At 34.7% G+C, this 20,803-nt stretch overlaps 1 protein-coding gene across 1 annotated transcript in view; it reads left to right on the forward strand.

The window, feature by feature from the left end:
• LOC132545677 (calcium-dependent protein kinase C-like) overlaps positions 1 to 20,803 on the forward strand; it is a gene marked incomplete at its 5' end in the record, with an annotated part of 136,112 nt that overhangs the window by 81,675 nt on the left and 33,634 nt on the right. The window contains 4 exons of the mRNA XM_060209364.1: positions 893 to 1,052; positions 6,942 to 7,173; positions 12,512 to 12,637; positions 17,391 to 17,564. Coding sequence (XP_060065347.1) covers positions 893 to 1,052; positions 6,942 to 7,173; positions 12,512 to 12,637; positions 17,391 to 17,564 — 692 coding nt within the window. The remainder of the gene's footprint in view (positions 1 to 892; positions 1,053 to 6,941; positions 7,174 to 12,511; positions 12,638 to 17,390; positions 17,565 to 20,803) is intronic.

A 20,803-nucleotide genomic window follows, 5' to 3' on the forward strand; every position in this document is an offset into this window, starting at 1 on the left:
TATATCATGACTTCCTTTCATTGGCTGTATCCATTGTGATATGTTGACACCTATGTTGACTTCCTTTCATTGGCTGTATCCATTGTGATATGTTGACACCTATGTTGACTTCCTTTCATTGGCTGTATCCATTGTGATATGCTTTCATTGGCTGTATCCATTGTGATATGTTGACACCTATGTTGACTTCCTTTCATTGGCTGTATCCATTGTGATATGTTGACACCTATGTTGACTTCCTTTCATTGGCTGTATCCATTGTGATATGTTGACTCTGTGTTGACTTCCTTTCATTGGCTGTATCCTTTTTGATGAATTGACTCACTGTTGTTAGCTATATCCTGTGTGATGTGTTGACAGTATTTTGTTGGCTGTAACCATGGTGATGTATTAAGACTTGCTCTTATTGACTGTATCCATGGTGATATGCTGACATGCTCTTTTTGAGTGTGTTCATAGTCCCAAGTTAACAATTCAATTGTCTGAATTCATGGTGAAAAGGTGATTTTTTGGCTGCTTTCATTTTTTTTCTGTCTCTGCGTTGTATAGTTTTTTTCTGATATCATTGGTCGATGGCATGTTCAGTTTGGAAATTTAATGTTTTCCTAAGCAAAATAAGGTTGTTAGAAAAACTTATTAACCAACATTCCAAATTCTTTAAACATATGAAAGCCTTCAACGAAATATCTAAAGATCTCTTTTTTTCAAAATGATAAACTAGTTTGAGTTGTTCAGTGTGAGAAATTCAGGGTATTTTTAGCAGGAGGAGATAATTAACCTGAAATTTCGCGGGGTTGTAGTGGGCAGCAGCAATAGAAAAGCTAGAAAATTGGCTCGCAAGTTAATTGTAAACCAAAACTTGTGTTCTCATTTTTTTTTCTTTACTTTACAGTTAGAGAAGCTAGGAACTTAATACCAATGGACCCAAACGGCCTAGCTGATCCATATGTGAAGGTCAAAGTGATTCCAGTTGAGTCCTCAAAAGGAAGCAAGCAGAAGACCAAAACACAAAAAGCAACACTTAATCCTGTTTGGAATGAATCATTTAGCATGTAAGTTACAAGCCTGTTAGGACAAGATATATTTCAGGTCGAAAACCATTATTGTATTTTCAAAATTTAATGAGCAGTTCCAGTATTTAACCACAAAAAATGTTCCCATGCTTTACATAATTGCTCCATAATTTTCTTTTCTGTCAGTGTTTTATCCTTTTAATGAAATTTACCTGTTTAACAAATGATGTATTTTATTGTCTAATTTAATTATTTAAAACTTTTGAAAGTTTATGCAATCTTCTGTTGTTTTTTTGTCCAAATTACTGGTACTGATTAGTTCAAATAAGCATGGTTGTTAGTGCATGTGTCCTTATAATTCATAAAAACTATCTGAAGCTCATAAATACCTTAAGATATTTAAATCTAAAATCAATTTATTATATCCTGATTTTGTACATGGAGTAAAGAAAGACATTAATTATGGCTAGGTGAAGTGCATTTATATTAAAGAAAGAAATAAAATCAAATAGGAATTGTTTTAGAATGGTTTCCTCCATTCCTAAATGTGATTTGAAAACATCTCTCTGGGAGATCTCTGTAAGCCATTGACAAATCCATACATTAAGAGAATATTGATTTTCAAAGGATTGAAATATTTTATTTTAAAAACTATGAAAGGTGAGAAGAAGGTCTCCTCACTAGTGATCGAAGGTGTGAATTTTACATTGAGGGAAGGAATGTGTTTGGATATTTTGGTTTATACCAACAGATATGCCAGGTTTAAATCATTCCATTTAAGAGTACATGATGAGTAGTCAGTGTCTGGAATAACTGTGAGACTTGATGATGATGATGATGATGATGATGATGATTGCTGTCCTGTTAGAACTTGAACTAAGGATGAATTGTATTAACCAAAAGCCTTGAAGTCTTTTCCTGACAGAATAAATAAATTCAAAAAATTCCATCCTTCTATATGTTAGCAAAGAGATGAGTAACATTATATCACCTCCATGCCATATATGGGCAAAGTGTGATCTCCACTCCTTATTTGGATGTACATCACCAGATGGAAAGGGTACAACACCTTCCTGCATCATTTGAACTTGGTATCACTAATCTTATATTGGTGTCCTCCCAATCTTTACTTGATTTTGGCATAGTGCAGTCTCTAATTAAGGGTATTTGGGTGAGGCATCATCATCATCCCTGCCTTATTCAGATCTGGTGAAAAACCACCATGCTGTATTTGTTACCTATTGGTGAAGCTGGTGTTGAGGGAGGTGAGAGCAATTGATTAGCTATCTATCATTATTTTCATGTCAATATTTGTCAGCACTCAAGCAGCTTCTTTCCTTACACAATTTTGATCGAACTTCACACACTTACAAAATAACCACATTGTCTTGGACAAGTTCAGTTTTCAGGATTGTTAGGTCAGCGTCAATAAATAATGAAGAGGTTAGAACATTGGCATTGGATTTTTTTTGTCAGCACTCTTGCAGCTTCATTCCTTTCACAATTTTGATCAAATCTCTCACACTTACAGGTGACCATATTATCTTAAACAAGAGAAAGTTTCAGGGTTGTTTGGTCAAGGTTAAGTTAAGAATACTATTAGAAAATCATTGTCAGTTAACAAGAGACTTCACTCTCTGGGGGATCAAACCTCACACATATATAAATACCACACTATCATGGACAAAAAAAATCCAATGCCAATGTTCTAACCTCTTCATTATTTATTTATTGCATATTACATTAAAATCAGTTACAAACTAAATATATCCTTTTGTTTTTTTTCCAAATCAACACCAAACAGCTTTATAAATGATTACAATGTAATAGCTTGAAGGGGCCAATAGGGAACATGTGTTGCTAAAGCAATAATCATTATTTATGCTTGTTTGAATAAAACATCAACTCTATTCATTATGTATGTTGTCACCTCTAAATGAAGTGATTCTCTTTAATTATCACGAGGTAATCTCATCAGAATGCCAGCAGTTAAAGCCTGACCTTGTTGCACTGACAAGAGACCTCCCTGTATGTCCTACACAAGAAAACAAGCTACTGCATGACTTTGTGTTATGTAGGAGGCTTCAATATCCTGACACTTCTAAAGCTTTGTCTGCTAAAATAGTCAATTAACAGCTCTCTAAAGTACGCTGGGATCATGTTTTCTAGATATTGGTGACATCACAACAATACAATTCTCATTCAAGATTTATGCTTTTGGCACATATTGAAATCTTTAGTCAATTCATCATTGTTTACTATTTTTAACAGTTACTGATCTGTAACATTGGATAATAAGTGTCCTTTGTTGATATGATTTCAAAGCATAAATGTGTTATTGGGTTTATACCACAGAATGTTTCTGAAATATTTATCAAGTGGTCATTAAAATCATGTGTTTCATCACCGTCCAGACAGCACTTATCACATGCTGGTAGTGGTTGTATTTGCGTAAATGACTTGTCAGCAAGCTCTAAGTCTTCACTTCATGTGACATAAAGACTTGGCCCATGCTTTGATGCTTGCCACTGCAGCATCGCCATCAGTGCTGCTGTTAATGTGAATTTGTGACAAACTGTTGTAGGACGTTACTGTAACTGTCAGACAGTTTAATCTGTTTTCATTACATTCATGCAATAAATTATTTTTATTTGATCATTTCGAATATAACTATAACGCAGATCACATTTTGAATTATTCACCATGATTTTTATGTAATAGCCACCAATTCTAACTCTCTAAATTAACGATGGCATGAATAATTCAGCTTTGGACTGGAAAAATTGATGTTTCCCAGAAAGTTGACAAAATCTGGTGGGAACTGAATTATTAGAGATCAGTGCACCGTTTCTGGAATGAGGCTTTGAAGTCATTCATATCAAAATGCCCAGTTGGACGTTTTTTTATCAATAAAATTTATATTGTAAGTGTAATATAAATGGAACCTTAACATACTGAAGGTTCAAAGGCATTCCGTCAAGACTTCTACAAATCCCTTGAATTCTGCCATGTATAGATTTTTACACCAAATTTTGGATTCCTGATCTATTAGGTATAGCTTTTGCTCACGGCAAAAGGAAATTTGCTACTGATACTATTATATTGTACCAATTTTATATTCTCATCTTTTTCCAGGCAACCTGTCATTAATTATCAGTTGGTGGCTTTAAGTGTGTACAGGAAATTTTGTTTTAAAGAACAGAAGGAAAGGTACCTTTGGGAAATCTCTAGCAGTCCTTAATAAAAGCTGAAAAAACAAACCATCTGTTCTATAGACAATTTCTATTATCTTGTGAGGTGGGTAAAGAGATATATATTATGAAATATAATTGATTATTAGATATTGATGTTAAAATGTTTTACTAATTGCTTAAGGAATTGATTATTTAATGTTGGGGTAGGAATGTACATCAAGATGAAGCTAAATATCTACCAGTATACAGTGGTCTGGTTGAGATATACACATCTCATGGGAAATGTACAGGCTTTTCATGACGTAGAGCTTGAAACAACCTAACTCCACAATCACTATCACATCTACTTATTGACAATGGTGGATAGTGTCTGTGAAACAGGATGGAGAGTGATGTTTTTTTGACATTTTTTCTAATCTTATTTTTTTTTGTATGTTTATTTTAGCCACTATTGGTCATGTAATCACATGTTAGCTGTATTCTGTCAATGTAAAAATAATGTTACATGAACATTGTTGTAAAAGTGATGTTACCTGAACATTGTTGTAAAAGTGATGTTACATGAGCATTGTTGTAAAAGTGACATTACATAAACATTGTTGTAAAAGTGATGTTACATGAGCATTGTTGTAAAAGTGATGTTACGTGAACATTGTTGTAACAGTGATGTTACATGAGCATTGTTGTAAAAGTGATGTTACATGAACATTGTTGTAAAAGTGATGTTACATGAACATCGCTGTAAAAGTGACGTTACATGAATATTGTTGTAAAAGTAACGTTACATGAACATTGATGTAAAAGTGATGTTACATGAACATTGTTGTAAAAGTGATGTTACATGAACATTGATGTAAAAGTGATGTTACATGAACATTGTTGAAACAGTGATGTTACATGAACATTGTTGTAAAAGTGATGTTACATGAACATTGTTGTAGAAGTGATGTTACATGAACATTGTTGTAAAAGTGATGTTACATGAGCATTGTTGTAAAAGTGACATTACATGAACATTGTTGTAAAAGTGATGTTACATGAGCATTGTTGTAAAAGTGATGTTACGTGAACATTGTTGTAACAGTGATGTTACATGAAAATCGCTGTAAAAGTAACGTTACATGAACATTGATGTAAAAGTAACGTTACATGAACATTGATGTAAAAGTGACGTGACATGAACATTGTTGTAAAAGTGATGTTACATGAACATCGCTGTAAAAGTGACGTTACATGAACATTGATGTAAAAGTGAGGTTACATGAACATCGCTGTAAAAGTGACATTACATGAATATTGATGTGAAAGTGACTTTACATTAACATTGTTGTAAAAGTGATGTTACATGAACATTGATGTAAAAGTGATGTTACATGAACATCGCTGTAAAAGTAACGTTACATGAACATTGATGTAAAAGTAACGTTACATGAACATTGATGTAAAAGTGACGTGACATGAACATTGTTGTAAAAGTGATGTTACATGAACATCGCTGTAAAAGTGACGTTACATGAACATTGTTGTAAAAGTGACGTGACATGAACAACAATGCTCTGGATGATTAGAAATTACTGTATATTATGGGTACCAAATCCTTTGGTACATTCAGTAAATTTTAACATTTATGTTTACTTCTAATTTGTAATGTATGCTTGATTCTAGAAAAATCACATATGAATGATATTCAGCAGTTGTAAATATTTCCTTATAAGTGTATATAATGTCTGCCATGCTATGGAAATGTTTATTAAAGTCATCATTATATAAGCCATTAGGTAATTGTAGGTTGTTGCCAATCATCTGGCTATGATGACGTAACAATGGCAGTGATATTTTACCTGAAGCAAGTTTAGTAAAGTGCTGATTGTCATTTTGGAGACATTTCGATTTTTCACTTTTTTCAGTGGGAAAAATTGAATCACAAAAATTAGATTCCTGGAATATTTAATGATTATTCCTTTTATCATTCATATGTCCATTAACTGTTAAAAGTAGTGTAAGAAGGTTTATCAAGGTATATTTATTCACAAAATTAAATATCCATGAAATAGTTTGTTGTTTTTTAGATATCACCAGAATTGAAACACATGAAAATATATGATTGTATTGTACTTAACAATACAAGGTTCTGGTAGATGGTGTGATGTATGATTGGTAGAGGGTGTCTGTGGTTCAGCCTTAATTACCATTGATAGGAAGAATGGGACTTTTGTACTACGGTTTATATTTGTATGACATTTCTCCTCTGAACCTACCAGAGATTTGTCTGACAATAAATACCAAAAACGACATAACAATTCCAACATTGTGACAGTACACTGAGAAAATGGCTATTTCATTTAATGAATTACAGTTTGTAATAAACAAATTATTTTAGTAAAAAATGAATTAGGATGTATATGAAACAGCTAAGAGTATAATAGCATAGAAAGTGAAAATAAAATCATTTCATTAACATGCAGTGAAATGCTTGTTTGCCAAGTTCTGTCATTTATATTAGCTATAGATGCTTTATCAAGATTGTTTAATACATAAATGTTGCTGTAAATATAAGTGATATTCGCGGCGTCAAATTTTGTATCAGAAAATTAAATCAAGTAAATGGTAGTCAGGGACATGTGTGCAATTTGCCAACTTTGCTGACAAACAAAGTAACAATTGGTTTATACATGATTGTCCTGATAAACTTTCTCAATATACTTATCCCTATATCCATGCTTTCTGTCTCCAGTGAGTTGCTTCCAGAGGACCATTCCAAGAGGCTTTCGTTTGAGGTTTGGGACTGGGACCGGACCTCAAGAAACGATTTCATGGGCTCATTGTCATTTGGGGTTTCTGAGTTGATGAAGGAACCTATTGATGGCTGGTACAAGTTACTGAGCCAGGAAGAGGGAGAGTTTTATGGCATTCCTGTCACGGATGATGTTGTCAACGACATGATAGAGATTAACAAAAAAATGGAGGTGAGATGAAACATCATGGTGTTCAGAGTATTCAGGAAATCTGTTTTCAGATTAATTTCATGTACTGTAGCATTTACACTTTAAACAAAACACTTTATAGGTTCTTCTTAACATCATGTATAATTTGAGGTATTGTGCCCAATTTAGTTTTAAAAAGACATCTATGACATTCTGTTTCAGTAATGTAGGATTTTTGCAATGCATTTGTGTACCAGCCATTCTAGTCTTATGCCTTTTGGCATAATACCTCCACATGTGTGGATGCCTGAATCAGTATTGCCAACTACTCAAGAGTGAAATATCAGGTCATGAACAGCTAAAACAATGGTGAAAAGGTCAAAACTGTAAAGGTCGTGTGCATAACAACCCCTTTTGTATCTCATTCTATATTTGGTTTTCGCTAAAATAGGGAATATAAACATGTACAAAAATAAATAAACCATTTTAAATCATTGATTATAAACAGTATATCTTTATTTGTTTGATGTTATTTCCTTATTTGGATCATTGTGTCTTTCACTGGTTGATGACCCTAATGACCTTATATATGTTGACGGACCGTTAAGAATGTAATGATAACAATAATGATAACATAACTTTATTATACGTGGCAGCTTTGGCTGTTAGTAACACTGTGAATGGTTTATTATACCCAAACATATTATTGTCTTGATTCTTAACACCCCTTCCTAAATTTGGATTACATGTATCATGCTCTTAAAAAGTAGAAGTATTGTGCATCTTTTTTAAGAAGACATCTGAGACTGTTACAGCATGTAAGGAACTTATCAAATGTAGCACAATGTGTTATGCTATACCTGGCTCTAATCACATTTTGAAAATAAGCTCTAAAATTCTTGTCAAAAAAGCTCCAAAATTTAGATAGTGATTATGGGTACTTCTGACGGAAAATGTTTAAGATGTTTTATTAATATTGTCCCGAGTCTGCGATGACCAGCTAACATTACATGGGCTGCTGTTTTCTCACAAGAACATGGTTAGCAACATTTTTATAAACTACATACTGATGCACACTTCAATATATCTTAATATGTTGTAATAAAGACTCCTATAGGCTGGATAAATTCAAATTTTTCAAAATGTTTTTTACATGAACTTCGATGTATCTTGCTTCTATGCTTTGCTGATTTCAGCAGCCTCTGGCAGCGATTGCTTACAATAAGAAATATCCGTCTTCAAAACAAATTTAACTAACAATTAAATCATTGACATAAGATTATTTAAACTGAAAACAACCCATCTTTCATGCAAGAAAAGTCTCTCTATCCCCTCCTCATAATACCATGTCTAGAACTTTATAGGAGTAAATCTAGAGGTGTTCCAAAGCAAGCCATCTTTCATGCAAGAAAAGTCTCTCTATCCCCTCCTCATAATACCATGTCTAGAACTTTATAGGAGTAAATCTAGAGGTGTTCCAAAGCAAGCCATCTTTCATGCAAGAAAAGTCTCTCTATCCCCTCCTCATAATACCATGTCTAGAACTTTATAGGAGTAAATCTAGAGGTGTTCCAAAGCAAGCCATCTTTCATACAAGAAAAGTCTCTCTATCCCCTCCTCATAATACCATGTCTAGAACTTTATAGGAGTAAATCTAGAGGTGTTCCAAAGCACGCCATCTTAATAAAAAAACGTGGGTTGTTTGATAACCTGACAAGTCTAAATATTGTGTTTACATGGGGAAATCGGGTGAATTGGCAATACTGCAGCATGACTTACTGCTAAACATTCCAATGGTGTCTTTTAATCAAAAGGCCACCTCAGTTTAATATTACAATATCAACACTAGCACCTTCTCCAGACCAGCCCTGATGTGCTGCAGTCAGCATTTGGTCTGGGTTTTTATGTTTTTTCCTCATACATCAAATCACTGAGTGAAAAACTTGTGGAATACACAGACAAGGACAGTCCTAATATGGCTGGTGATGTATTTCTCATTTGTATAATAGACACAGACATGCGATGTGGGATTTTGGTAAGATCGTACTTAAGGTTGGTGCTCGTCTCATCCCATGACACTGTCATGTTTTCTGTCAAATACCCAACAAAAAATCAAAAGAAGGTAATTTGCAGTTTGCTGCTGCTGAGATGGGGAAGTGGCTGTCAGTATGATGGAGAACCACGACCAAGTCTCGATCTGGTGACAGCATTGGGAGTCTAATTGTAAAGATAAGCCTTTCTGTGGTCACTAAATATAACAGCCTTTCGTCGTATTACGTAGCATCAATCATAAACGCCCACATTAGTGCTAGATTACGGTAAGTGTATAGCCATTAGCCTCAGGATCAGTCGGCTGCTACACAAAATTACACGCCCAGTGTTGTCCAACAGTGAAAAGTAAAAGTAAGGATTCAATCAAAAATCCATCAACTTTGATTACTTGATGGTCATTTTGAATATTGGATGTACTGTTTATTTAGTGTAGGAAATCAAATAACATCTGAAGTACAAAGATCGACCATTAGACTCTGACAGCGCGCACACACATACACACTCACACTTACATCTTATATAGGGTTGTAGCAGTGGCCAGGATGGTTCGTATTCTTGACATATTGTCGACAGAATTTGTATCAGCATAGAGGTTGATACACCATTTTGTACTTTTAAAAAAATCAGAACACTGATAAAAAAACAGCATACATTGTTTGTTTTGATTCCCAAGTATTTCTGGTTTTGGGTTAGTATTGTAGTAGATTTCACTCCTCAATGAGTCTGTAATATGGACCATTTTCTTACTGTTAATTGTGGTAATGAAGTAATGGGTTTTGGCACACATTTTGACATTGTGTGACATTCTCACACAAAACATGACTTATCTGCAGCACTCTCTCAAAAGATGTTAATACCATGAGAAAAGAATATTACCTAAGAAGGAAATCAATCCTCATGTCAGACCTTTAACCACACATACTGCCTTTGTGATATAGTGAAGATTTTTTCTGTCTCAGTTTTACCAATCCTAGCTTGCTGCATCTAGATTCACCATATACCAAGGGCAATTTCATTTCAAACTTTACATTTCATACTCTTGACAGTTATGAATTATGTTTTCGTCCCATTATGTCTATTTTCCCTCTTTAGTGATAATTTCAGAGTCAAATACATTCTTTAGAAAATATTTATATGACTGAATTAAGTCTGCGGCTGTCTGTACTTTTGCCTGCTCGTAAATGATGATAATGTCAGAGTGTTCATGCGGTGGTGTCCCACCTCACTTGGAGTTTCTGTCTGCATTTCCAATGTCAATACATTTCAGGCTACAAAATTGTCTCTGGGTTCCATATTCAAGTAAAATTATGTAATCATTCTTGATACTTTACATGTTCAATGTCTTGAACTTTCTCTACAGATAATTGTATGTCCTGATTTTTCTTGAATTGAATTGGCAAGTCGAAGTGACACTTGACATGAAAGCAGAGTATGCTTTGTGACAAACCAATCCATTTTCAAATTTTACAAGTTTGATATTTTCAAGAGTAGATCGTAATGGTGGAAACCAATTCCTATGATAGTCTATTGGTAAACTATTATGCACATTGAAAGATATACAAACCCTGAAACAAAATCTATTGAAGTTTTCCATAACAAACATACTGCCTCAGAAACAGGATAGTTTGGTAAATCTAAATGGCACATGCAGGATCCCATAAAACTATTATGAAATACCTAATATAATTTTACAAATCATGGTGGTCATTTTATCATTCTACTCTTGTTAAATATGAACGCCCTGGAGTCATCAGCAAACTTAAATCGGTATAGATATACAAAAGTAATAATACGGACGCTATCTGTAATTCAATTTGTGTAGCCTGATGTGCTTGAAAGTTTGGGTTTAGATAAAATTACTGAACATTGATACATTTGTTTGAACTAAACAAGCAGTATAATGATTTGAGGGTAATACTTGAAAGGAAGACGATTTACTGTTGTTCCATATACCATAACATGTTTAATTCTGCTGAATCATCCTTTCTTGTAAACCAATTTAATGAAGCAGCATTGTTTTTCAGGAATATTTCTAAAATTCAGAATTAGCCTCAGAAAAGAACAGGTTTAATATGTCATGGTGGCTACAATTGCTTTTGCTAAAGAAATTTCAACAGTAAATTTATGTCATATCGGTGTAATGGTTGCCAGCGCTGAAACCTTAAAGAAATAGCATAACAAAACAAAGCTTGCTCGGTTTGTAAGTTAATTAGGAAATGTTAGGGTTATAGAAATCTTCCATATACACATTTATTTCCATTTTCAAATGAATTTAGTACATTGTATATATATAAACACTATCAGCATGAATTGTGGTCAAAAACCTTTTCCATGCAATATTGGAAACCTTTATAATAATGAAACATCAGCTGACATTTGACAGTAATATCATTCATTTTCATTCAGTAAATGCCAGAGATGAAATTTTCTCTGGAACAAATTTTTCTCAATAACCAAAAGGCGTCATGATAACAGGCCTGTAGCATGCAGGATAAATGGCTATCAATGTTGTTCAAATGAATTACCTTCATGTATTCTAATGGTCACAATTTCTTCTCAGTAACTAAGACGCCTTAGAGGGTTCTAATATTGGCCTTGCAGCATATGTGGTTAAAGTTAAATGTTATTGAAATTAATGACTTTGACCCTCTTTGAAGGTCATAGTTAACATTTTCAAATGACTGCTTCTTAATACAAATTCTTATGAGACTTTTTACACATAATCAGTCCCTAAAGTATTTATACATTCACATTGATGTTTCATTTCTATTGTGCTTTCTCTTGTCCCCTCATGATCTCCTGTTTTGATTTGTTTTCACCTGTGAAGAAAACTTTTGGAAGTGACACTTTTCTCTCAAAGGTGACTTGGTCTACATTTCAGTTTTAATTATTTTGTTTAGACCTATTGCTCAAAAGTTCAATTTTAACCAAACTTGTATATAGTCGGATCACAATGTAGGTACTTCAATACAATCATTACTTTAAAGATAACTTCCAGACAGTATGGTCCAGCACTCTGCTCTGTAAATTAGGGATGCTGAGAAGTTGGACATAAAAGTTTTGTATTTTTCATTATGTACAAGTGTTATTCCAATTAAAACAGTTACATTGTAGTATGAACAACAATAGATTACATGAATTATATGTTTTGGTGTATTTTGGGCAAAAAACTTAAAAGAGACATGAATTGTTGTGTGTTTCTTTAATTAATTGGGACAGGTGAACATGTAAGCATAATACTTTGTTTATATATTTATGATGTTTAATTGGACCAATGACATATAGATATTTAATAAAGCTTAAAATTTTTTTTGTCTTTTTTTGATAGAAACCAATATTACAAAAAGATGTCTCACCCCATGTGGATATTTCCAAAAACATGAGCAAGCATGACACAGTACGCCAGACAGATTTCAACTTCCTTACTGTGCTAGGCAAGGGCAGTTTTGGCAAGGTAAGTAATGATAACAAATACATATCCTTGGGAAGGGAACAACATCAATATTGATTCCTTGATTTGTAGGGAAGGGAACATTTACTGAAAAAATTATTTTTTGTTTCATATACTTTCTTTGATGTTGTAAGGATGGGATTGGATGACAAGATGTATTCCTGGATGTTGTGTTTAAGAAACTGTAACTGAAGCTGGGGAGAAAATCTTTTACTTCCAAGGTGTTCTAGGGAGGATATTTTTGGCAATGCCTTGTTTTTCATAAGAAGGGCACTTTTGGTTATAGAGTTTTAGCAATGTTTATAGTGATACTACCTCAAAGGTTTTTAACAAATACTGCAAAATGAAGGCTACGTTTGGCTATATTATCCATCATCTCCTGATGAAGGCTACGTTTGGCAATATTGTCCATCATCACCAGATGAAGGCTACGTTTGGCTATATTGTCCATCATCACCAGATGAAGGCTACGTTTGGCTATATTGTCCATCATCACCAGATGAAGGGTATGTGTGGCTATATTACCTATCATCTGATGAAGGCTACGTTTGGCTATATTATCCATCATCACCAGATGAAGGGTACATGTGGCTATATTGTCCATCACCACCAGATGAAGGGTACATGTGGCTATATTGTCCATCATCACCAGATGAAGGGTACATGTGGCTATATTGTCCATCATCACCAGATGAAGGGTACATGTGGCTATATTGTCCATCATCACCAGATGAAGGGTATGTGTGGCTATATTGTCCATCATCACCAGATGAAGGGTATGTGTGGCTATATTGTCCATCATCACCAGATGAAGGGTACATGTGGCTATATTGTCCATCATCACCAGATGAAGGGTATGTGTGGCTATATTGTCCATCATCACCAGATGAAGGAAGGCTATATTGTCCATCATCACCAGATGAAGGGTACATGTGGCTATATTGTCCATCATCACCAGATGAAGGGTACATGTGGCTATATTGTCCATCATCACCAGATGAAGGGTATGTGTGGCTATATTGTCCATCATCACCAGATGAAGGGTACATGTGGCTATATTGTCCATCATCACCAGATGAAGGGTACATGTGGCTATATTGTCCATCATCACCAGATGAAGGCTACGTTTGGCTATATTATCCATCATCACCAGATGAAGGGTACATGTGGCTATATTGTCCATCATCACCAGATGAAGGCTACGTTTGGCTATATTATCCATCATCACCAGATGAAGGGTACATGTGGCTATATTGTCCATCATCACCAGGTGAAGGGTATGTGTGGCTATATTGTCCATCATCACCAGATGAAGGGTACATGTGGCTATATTGTCCATCATCACCAGATGAAGGGTACATGTGGCTATATTGTCCATCATCACCAGATGAAGGGTACATGTGGCTATATTGTCCATCATCACCAGATGAAGGGTACATGTGGCTATATTGTCCATCATCACCAGATGAAGGGTACATGTGGCTATATTGTCCATCATCACCAGATGAAGGGTACATGTGGCTATATTGTCCATCATCACCAGATGAAGGGTACATGTGGCTATATTGTCCATCATCACCAGATGAAGGGTATGTGTGGCTATATTATCCATCATCACCAGATGAAGGGTATGTGTGGCTATATTGTCCATCATCACCAGATGAAGGGTACATGTGGCTATATTGTCCATCATCACCAGATGAAGGGTACATGTGGCTATATTGTCCATCATCACCAGATGAAGGGTACATGTGGCTATATTGTCCATCATCACCAGATGAAGGGTACGTGTGGCTATATTATCCATCATCACCAGATGAAGGGTATGTGTGGCTATATTGTCCATCATCACCAGATGAAGGGTACATGTGGCTATATTGTCCATCATCACCAGATGAAGGGTACATGTGGCTATATTGTCCATCATCACCAGATGAAGGGTACGTGTGGCTATATTGTCCATCATCACCAGATGAAGGGTACATGTGGCTATATTGTCCATCATCACCAGATGAAGGGTACGTGTGGCTATATTATCCATCATCACCAGATGAAGGGTATGTGTGGCTATATTGTCCATCATCACCAGATGAAGGGTACATGTGGCTATATTGTCCATCATCACCAGATGAAGGGTACATGTGGCTATATTGTCCATCATCACCAGATGAAGGGTACATGTGGCTATATTGTCCATCATCACCAGATGAAGGGTACATGTGGCTATATTGTCCATCATCACCAGATGAAGGGTACATGTGGCTATATTATCCATCATCACCAGATGAAGGGTACATGTGGCTATATTGTCCATCATCACCAGATGAAGGCTACGTTTGGCTATATTGTCCATCATCACCAGATGAAGGGTACGTGTGGCTTTATTGTCCATCATCACCAGATGAAGGCTACGTTTGGCTATATTGTCCATCATCACCAGATGAAGGGTACATGTGGCTATATTGTCCATTATCACCAGATGAAGGGTACATGTGGCTATATTGTCCATCATCACCAGATGAAGGGTACATGTGGCTATATTGTCCATCATCACCAGATGAAGGCTACGTTTGGCTATATTGTCCATCATCACCAGATGAAGGCTACGTTTGGCTATATTGTCCATCATCACCAGATGAAGGGTATGTGTGGCTATATTGTCCATCATCACCAGATGAAGGCTACGTTTGGCTATATTGTCCATCATCACCAGATGAAGGGTACATGTGGCTATATTGTCCATCATCACCAGATGAAGGGTACATGTGGCTATATTGTCCATCATCACCAGATGAAGGCTACGTTTGGCTATATTGTCCATCATCACCAGATGAAGGCTACGTTTGGCTATATTGTCCATCATCACCAGATGAAGGGTACGTTTGGCTATATTATCGATCATCTCCTGATGAAGGGTACTTTGATAATGGCATCCTTAATTAGGGAGCATCATCAAGATGCAAATGTCCTATAGTCATCAACTTGTCTGTCAGTCCATCCGTCTGTCTGTTTTTGCTTTCCGCACAGTAGTTCTGTTCATATTTACAAGAGTTATTGGACTTTGAATTCCAAACACTTAACAATATTATATCATTCTGCTAAATGACTTTCATGTTGTATTTGGTTTTCCACCAAACTTGTGTGTTGTCTCCTATACAGGAGACCTTAGGTGGGTTCTGTTCCAACTCACCATGTTGGTTCCAATATTGATCGTGTTTGGTTCCTGTTTGGTTCCCATATTGATCCTGTTTGGAAGGGAGACATTGATCATTCTTAAGTCATCCAAATGTGGATATATCATAGCAATCATAAAAAGATGTCTGTGGACTGTGTGGACTTGATATGTTTGTATTAATGTATTACCACAACCAGAACATAACACTTCTACTTGGTTTGTATTGAGAAACATGATGCTGTTGATAAATAGAATTTATGACAGAAATGACAAGTTTTACTTCATTGTAAATTAGACCCATCTCATTGAAATATCACAATAAACCTTAAACACATTTTTTTAAGTTATCATGAAAGGAGTCTTATATTTTGATATGATACTCAACCCTATAATTATTTCAAAAATAATATTCAAGCATAGGCGAAACTGTCTGTGTGATATCTTATAGGCAGGGCCCTCCCTCAACATTGGTCCAGTTGTCTGGAGATTTGGACATTCCAGGTAACAAATCTCCAAGAAAGTCTATTGAATGGTAAATTTAACAATACCTTACATAATTTTGGCAAAATTCCTTATATATGGTGTTAAAAAGATGGTATGGCAAGATGCAGTGCTGTTTTTGTTCCATTGAGAAAATGAAGCCCTGTTTAGCCTGGAGAAAATGTCTGGTGAGGGTTGACACACTGTTGTCTGATAATGCTTTGTCTTGTTTCAACCTTAGCAGAGATAGATCAAAGAATTTTAGAGTGTACATGACAAATGTCAACATGGGTTCAGAGGCTGTGGCAAGTCTGACATGTTAACATTACCAGTGTCTGTATGAAATTGATTTTAATGTGAGTGTAGTGTGTTAATAACTCATCCATATGAGTGATTGATATGACTGCAGCTTCCTTTATATTCTTTACACTGTGGTTATCTCATACTTCTGGTTTCATAGATGTTTCCATAGCTGGTCGTTGAAATAGTAAAATTATAGGGATGGGAAATAAGACTTTATGGTTTCTATATTAACAGCAAAAATTCTGAAGGTCTTTTGACTCAAGATATACTGCATCTTAAACCTAAAGGCAAGCCAACATACTCATTTTCTTAAAGAATTTTGAAAAGATGTGTTTATATTGAACTTTATATAAAGTAATACTTTGAGGTAATCTAAGGCAAAGACATGGGTACTTTTTATGATCTGTTTTTTCTCTTTTATTATACTTGTGATTTAGACTTTAGTTTTGGAAATATCCAGGATAAAGTGTCAAATTAAGCTTGTATGTTGAAAGTCAGCTGAGATGTTGGCAGAGTTGTGTTGAATTTATCAATATTTGCTGAGTTTTTGTTATATTGTTGGACTGTAACGGACATACAAATGTAATAAATTAGTTAGTTATAAGCAATGGTATTGTACAACTATACATTGGCTGTAGTCAGACCATTGAGATATGCTAAGTTAGTGCTGATTAATAAAGAAAATGTAGCTGTTGTGAAAATATTTCTTCACTTATTTCTCAGACCAAATATGATTAGATTCACAATACCATAAAGATACATGTAACAAAAGTTTAGACATCCTGTTTTATTTTACAGGTAGTTTTAGCAGAAAGGAAAGGAACAGATGAACTATATGCTGTAAAAATTCTGAAGAAAGATGTCATCATTCAAGACGATGATGTGGAATGTACAATGATAGAAAAACGAGTCCTTGCACTTCCGAATAAACCACCATTCCTAGTACAACTACACTCCTGTTTCCAAACAATGGTAGGCAACATGAGGTTATTGGTAACTGTTGGAATTTGTTATGTTGTATATTGCAGTAGAGATCAAAGTTCTTATTACGGGTACTAGTCTTTAGAACATTTTACCAAAAATTATTATTTTCATCTCACCTTGCACAACGGGCCAAGTGAGCTTATGTTGTGGTGCAGCATCCGTTGTCTGTCCAACATCAACTTTTTACTTTAAACAACTTCTTCTCAAGAAGGGAAAGGCCAAGGGTAATGATATTGGGCCGTTTGCACACTTAGTAAAAGGAGTACCAAGATTGTTCAAATGAATGACCTCAACCCACTTATAATAATAATAATAATAATAATCATAGACTTTATTTCAGGTCGATAACACTTTGAGTCAAAGACTCTTCTTACAAGCAGTCGACAGTAAAATGTACAGTATTTACAACATTAAATTACATTGTATTATTAAAAGGTTATAACATCACATATAGAGTAAATGTATCACAGTGAACATAATGATAGTTTTAATTTGGATCATTAATTAAAAGTAGTGCACTACATAAAGCTCATGATGCATATATATTGGAATTAAAACACATATTCAAGTGTCCAATATACATATATGTCAATGTGACAAATAATAAAATTTAACCGACTATACGCTAATATAGCATATATTAAAATTGATTGGTTGTAGCTAAAAAGATGGACATTTAATTCTAAACTAAAAGTTACTGGACAGTCATATTACTAAAACCTTACAAGGCCACTGGAAAGTAGTTAGAATCATAACTGAGATAGATTTAAAAAGTGTTTTTTGCATTCCACCTTGAAAGTTTTTAATGTCCCACTTCCAGTCACAGTAACTGGTAAACTGTTCCAGAGTAAAGGACCATTGTATATAAATGAACTTTTAAATTTTTCAGTTTTGTTTTGAGGTAATACATATTTACCTGAAGTTGCTGACCTAGTTTTCTTGTTATGGACATTGGAGACCAGGGTATTACAATTTAGATAGTTTGGACATAGTTTGTTGATAACTTTATACATCAGTATACACTCATTATACTTCACCCTGTTGCTGAAAGGTAACCATTTAAGTTTTAAAAATGGTTCATCTCCAGAGACAATGTAGTCAGCATCTAAAATTATGCGGAGTATTCGTTTTTGCATTCTTTCAAGTTTTTTCAGGTATGTTTGAGAACAATGCCCCCAAACGTTAGAACAATAATCAAAGTATGGTAAAATGAAACAGTTAAAAAACGTGATTCTTGAAGATACTGGTAAAAATTGTTTAATTCTACACAGTTGGAATATTTTGAAATTTACTTTTTTGATTACTTCTTGGGCTTGTTTATCCCAGGTAAGTGTATCATGTATGCACACGCCTAGTAATTTTTCGTTTTTCACATTTTCTAATTTTGAATCACCAAACTCGTCACATAATATACACAGTTCATTTGACACTCTCTGTTTTCTCTGTTTGGTACCTGTCAACATTACTTTTGTTTTTTCTGTATTAATAACCATTTTGATTGATTCACACCAACTTTTTACATTAGAAAAATCAGATTGCAGACAAGACTCAATAACATCAATATTTTTGTCTGCTTTTTGCATTGATGTGTCATCTGCATACATGAAAATTTCACACTGATTTGAGTAAAGAGGCATATCATTTACGTACAATAAAAACATCAATGGTCCAATTATTGAACCTTGGGGTACACCGGTTGTTACTTCATTTGGATTACTTAAGCAAGTCTTAAAAGAAACACTCTGTAGTCGTTGTGATAGGTAAGATGTAAAAAAGAGGTCACAGGGGTCAAATGTAGAAAAATCTTGAAAGAACTTGAAAAAGCCCAGGATACTGATATTTGGCCTGTTGAATACTGGGATAAAGAGCTACCAAGTTTATTTAAATGAATTACCTTGACCCACTTTCAAGGGCACAGAGGTCAAATGTGTTAAAAATTTCAAACAACTTCTCATATTGATGTTGGGCCTCTGTCCAAATGAAGAATCTTGGGCAACTTTCACAGGAGTCAGATGTTTTACAAACAATTTCTTCTCAATAATGAAAAGACCTAGGGTACTGATATTAAGTCTGTGGCATGCATGGATAAAGGACTACCAAAGAAGGCATGATATGTAGTTGGAATGTTCCTAGGATGAAGCCCGAAAAAGTATGCGAAAAGAAATGACCTTGACCTGTATTCAAGATCACAGGGTTGAAAAATATGTTAAAACCTTTAAACAAATTTTTCTCATGACTTAAAATGCCTAGAGGCATGATACTTTATTGGTTAAACTAGAGGGGGCTAACATATAAGATAATGGGAAATGAAATATTTGAAGTTGTGAGGAAACAAAGGAACAAATGATTTGACCTTACTAAGGATATGGTGTATAAGTTACAATGAATAAAGCAGGTTTGGTATTGATCTTGTCATGGTTTTCAATTAAAATATGGCTTGGTTTAATCCTATTCAAGATTGTATAACAGACTACACAAGCCTGATAAAGATAGGTCCTGCACTTGCTTTTCTATCTAAAAAGGTCAAACAGCTTATCAACACGTCGCTGTGTCTAGTTTTTCTTCATCTTCAAAGGCAGTCAGATTTATGTATATTATAATTATAACGAGATCAATTCTGTGGAAAGTTAATCAAACAATATTGTGTACGAAGGGGATGACAGTCATAACTGACAGCATTTGTATGTATGGAGATGTCTGTGGTATGGCTGTGCTGTTATGTAAATGTGGGAGAGCGACAGGCATATATCTGTGTGGCTTTTATACGCAAATATAGAAGGTTGGATGTCGATGTGGTTATGAGATGTCTATACAGTGTCAATGATGTAAGTCTGATAAGGAAGAAGATCAATCACAACTCAGTTTGCTTGAGGTCACATCTGTGGTACTCCAGTGTCTTTTTCTATACTTTTGAGAATATGGTCCTAATGAAATAAAGAGCTGTTTGTGTAGATAGAATAAAGTAAAATATTGAAGTAAATTATGAATTATACCTGTTTGAATATATAACCCTGGATAAACAGATAAAAGAAGTATTATTAAGGTACAATAGCAGCATATCAGTGAATAATAAACACTGTATTGCTGAAACTTTTGTGAAAATTCTAACCTGTTTAGTCCACAGGGAAAAGAATGTGCGACTAAATCCTAGCAAATTGCCATAAGGTCCAGACTATTAGACAACTCACTTGTAGCTATGACAGAAAGATATAAAATGCCATCATGGT

The sequence above is a fragment of the Ylistrum balloti genome, unplaced genomic scaffold (genome assembly GCF_031769215.1).
Source record: "Ylistrum balloti isolate Yb309-2 unplaced genomic scaffold, AGI_CSIRO_Ybal_v1 Utg369852, whole genome shotgun sequence".
In the NCBI taxonomy this organism is placed as follows: Eukaryota; Metazoa; Mollusca; class Bivalvia; order Pectinida; family Pectinidae; genus Ylistrum; species Ylistrum balloti.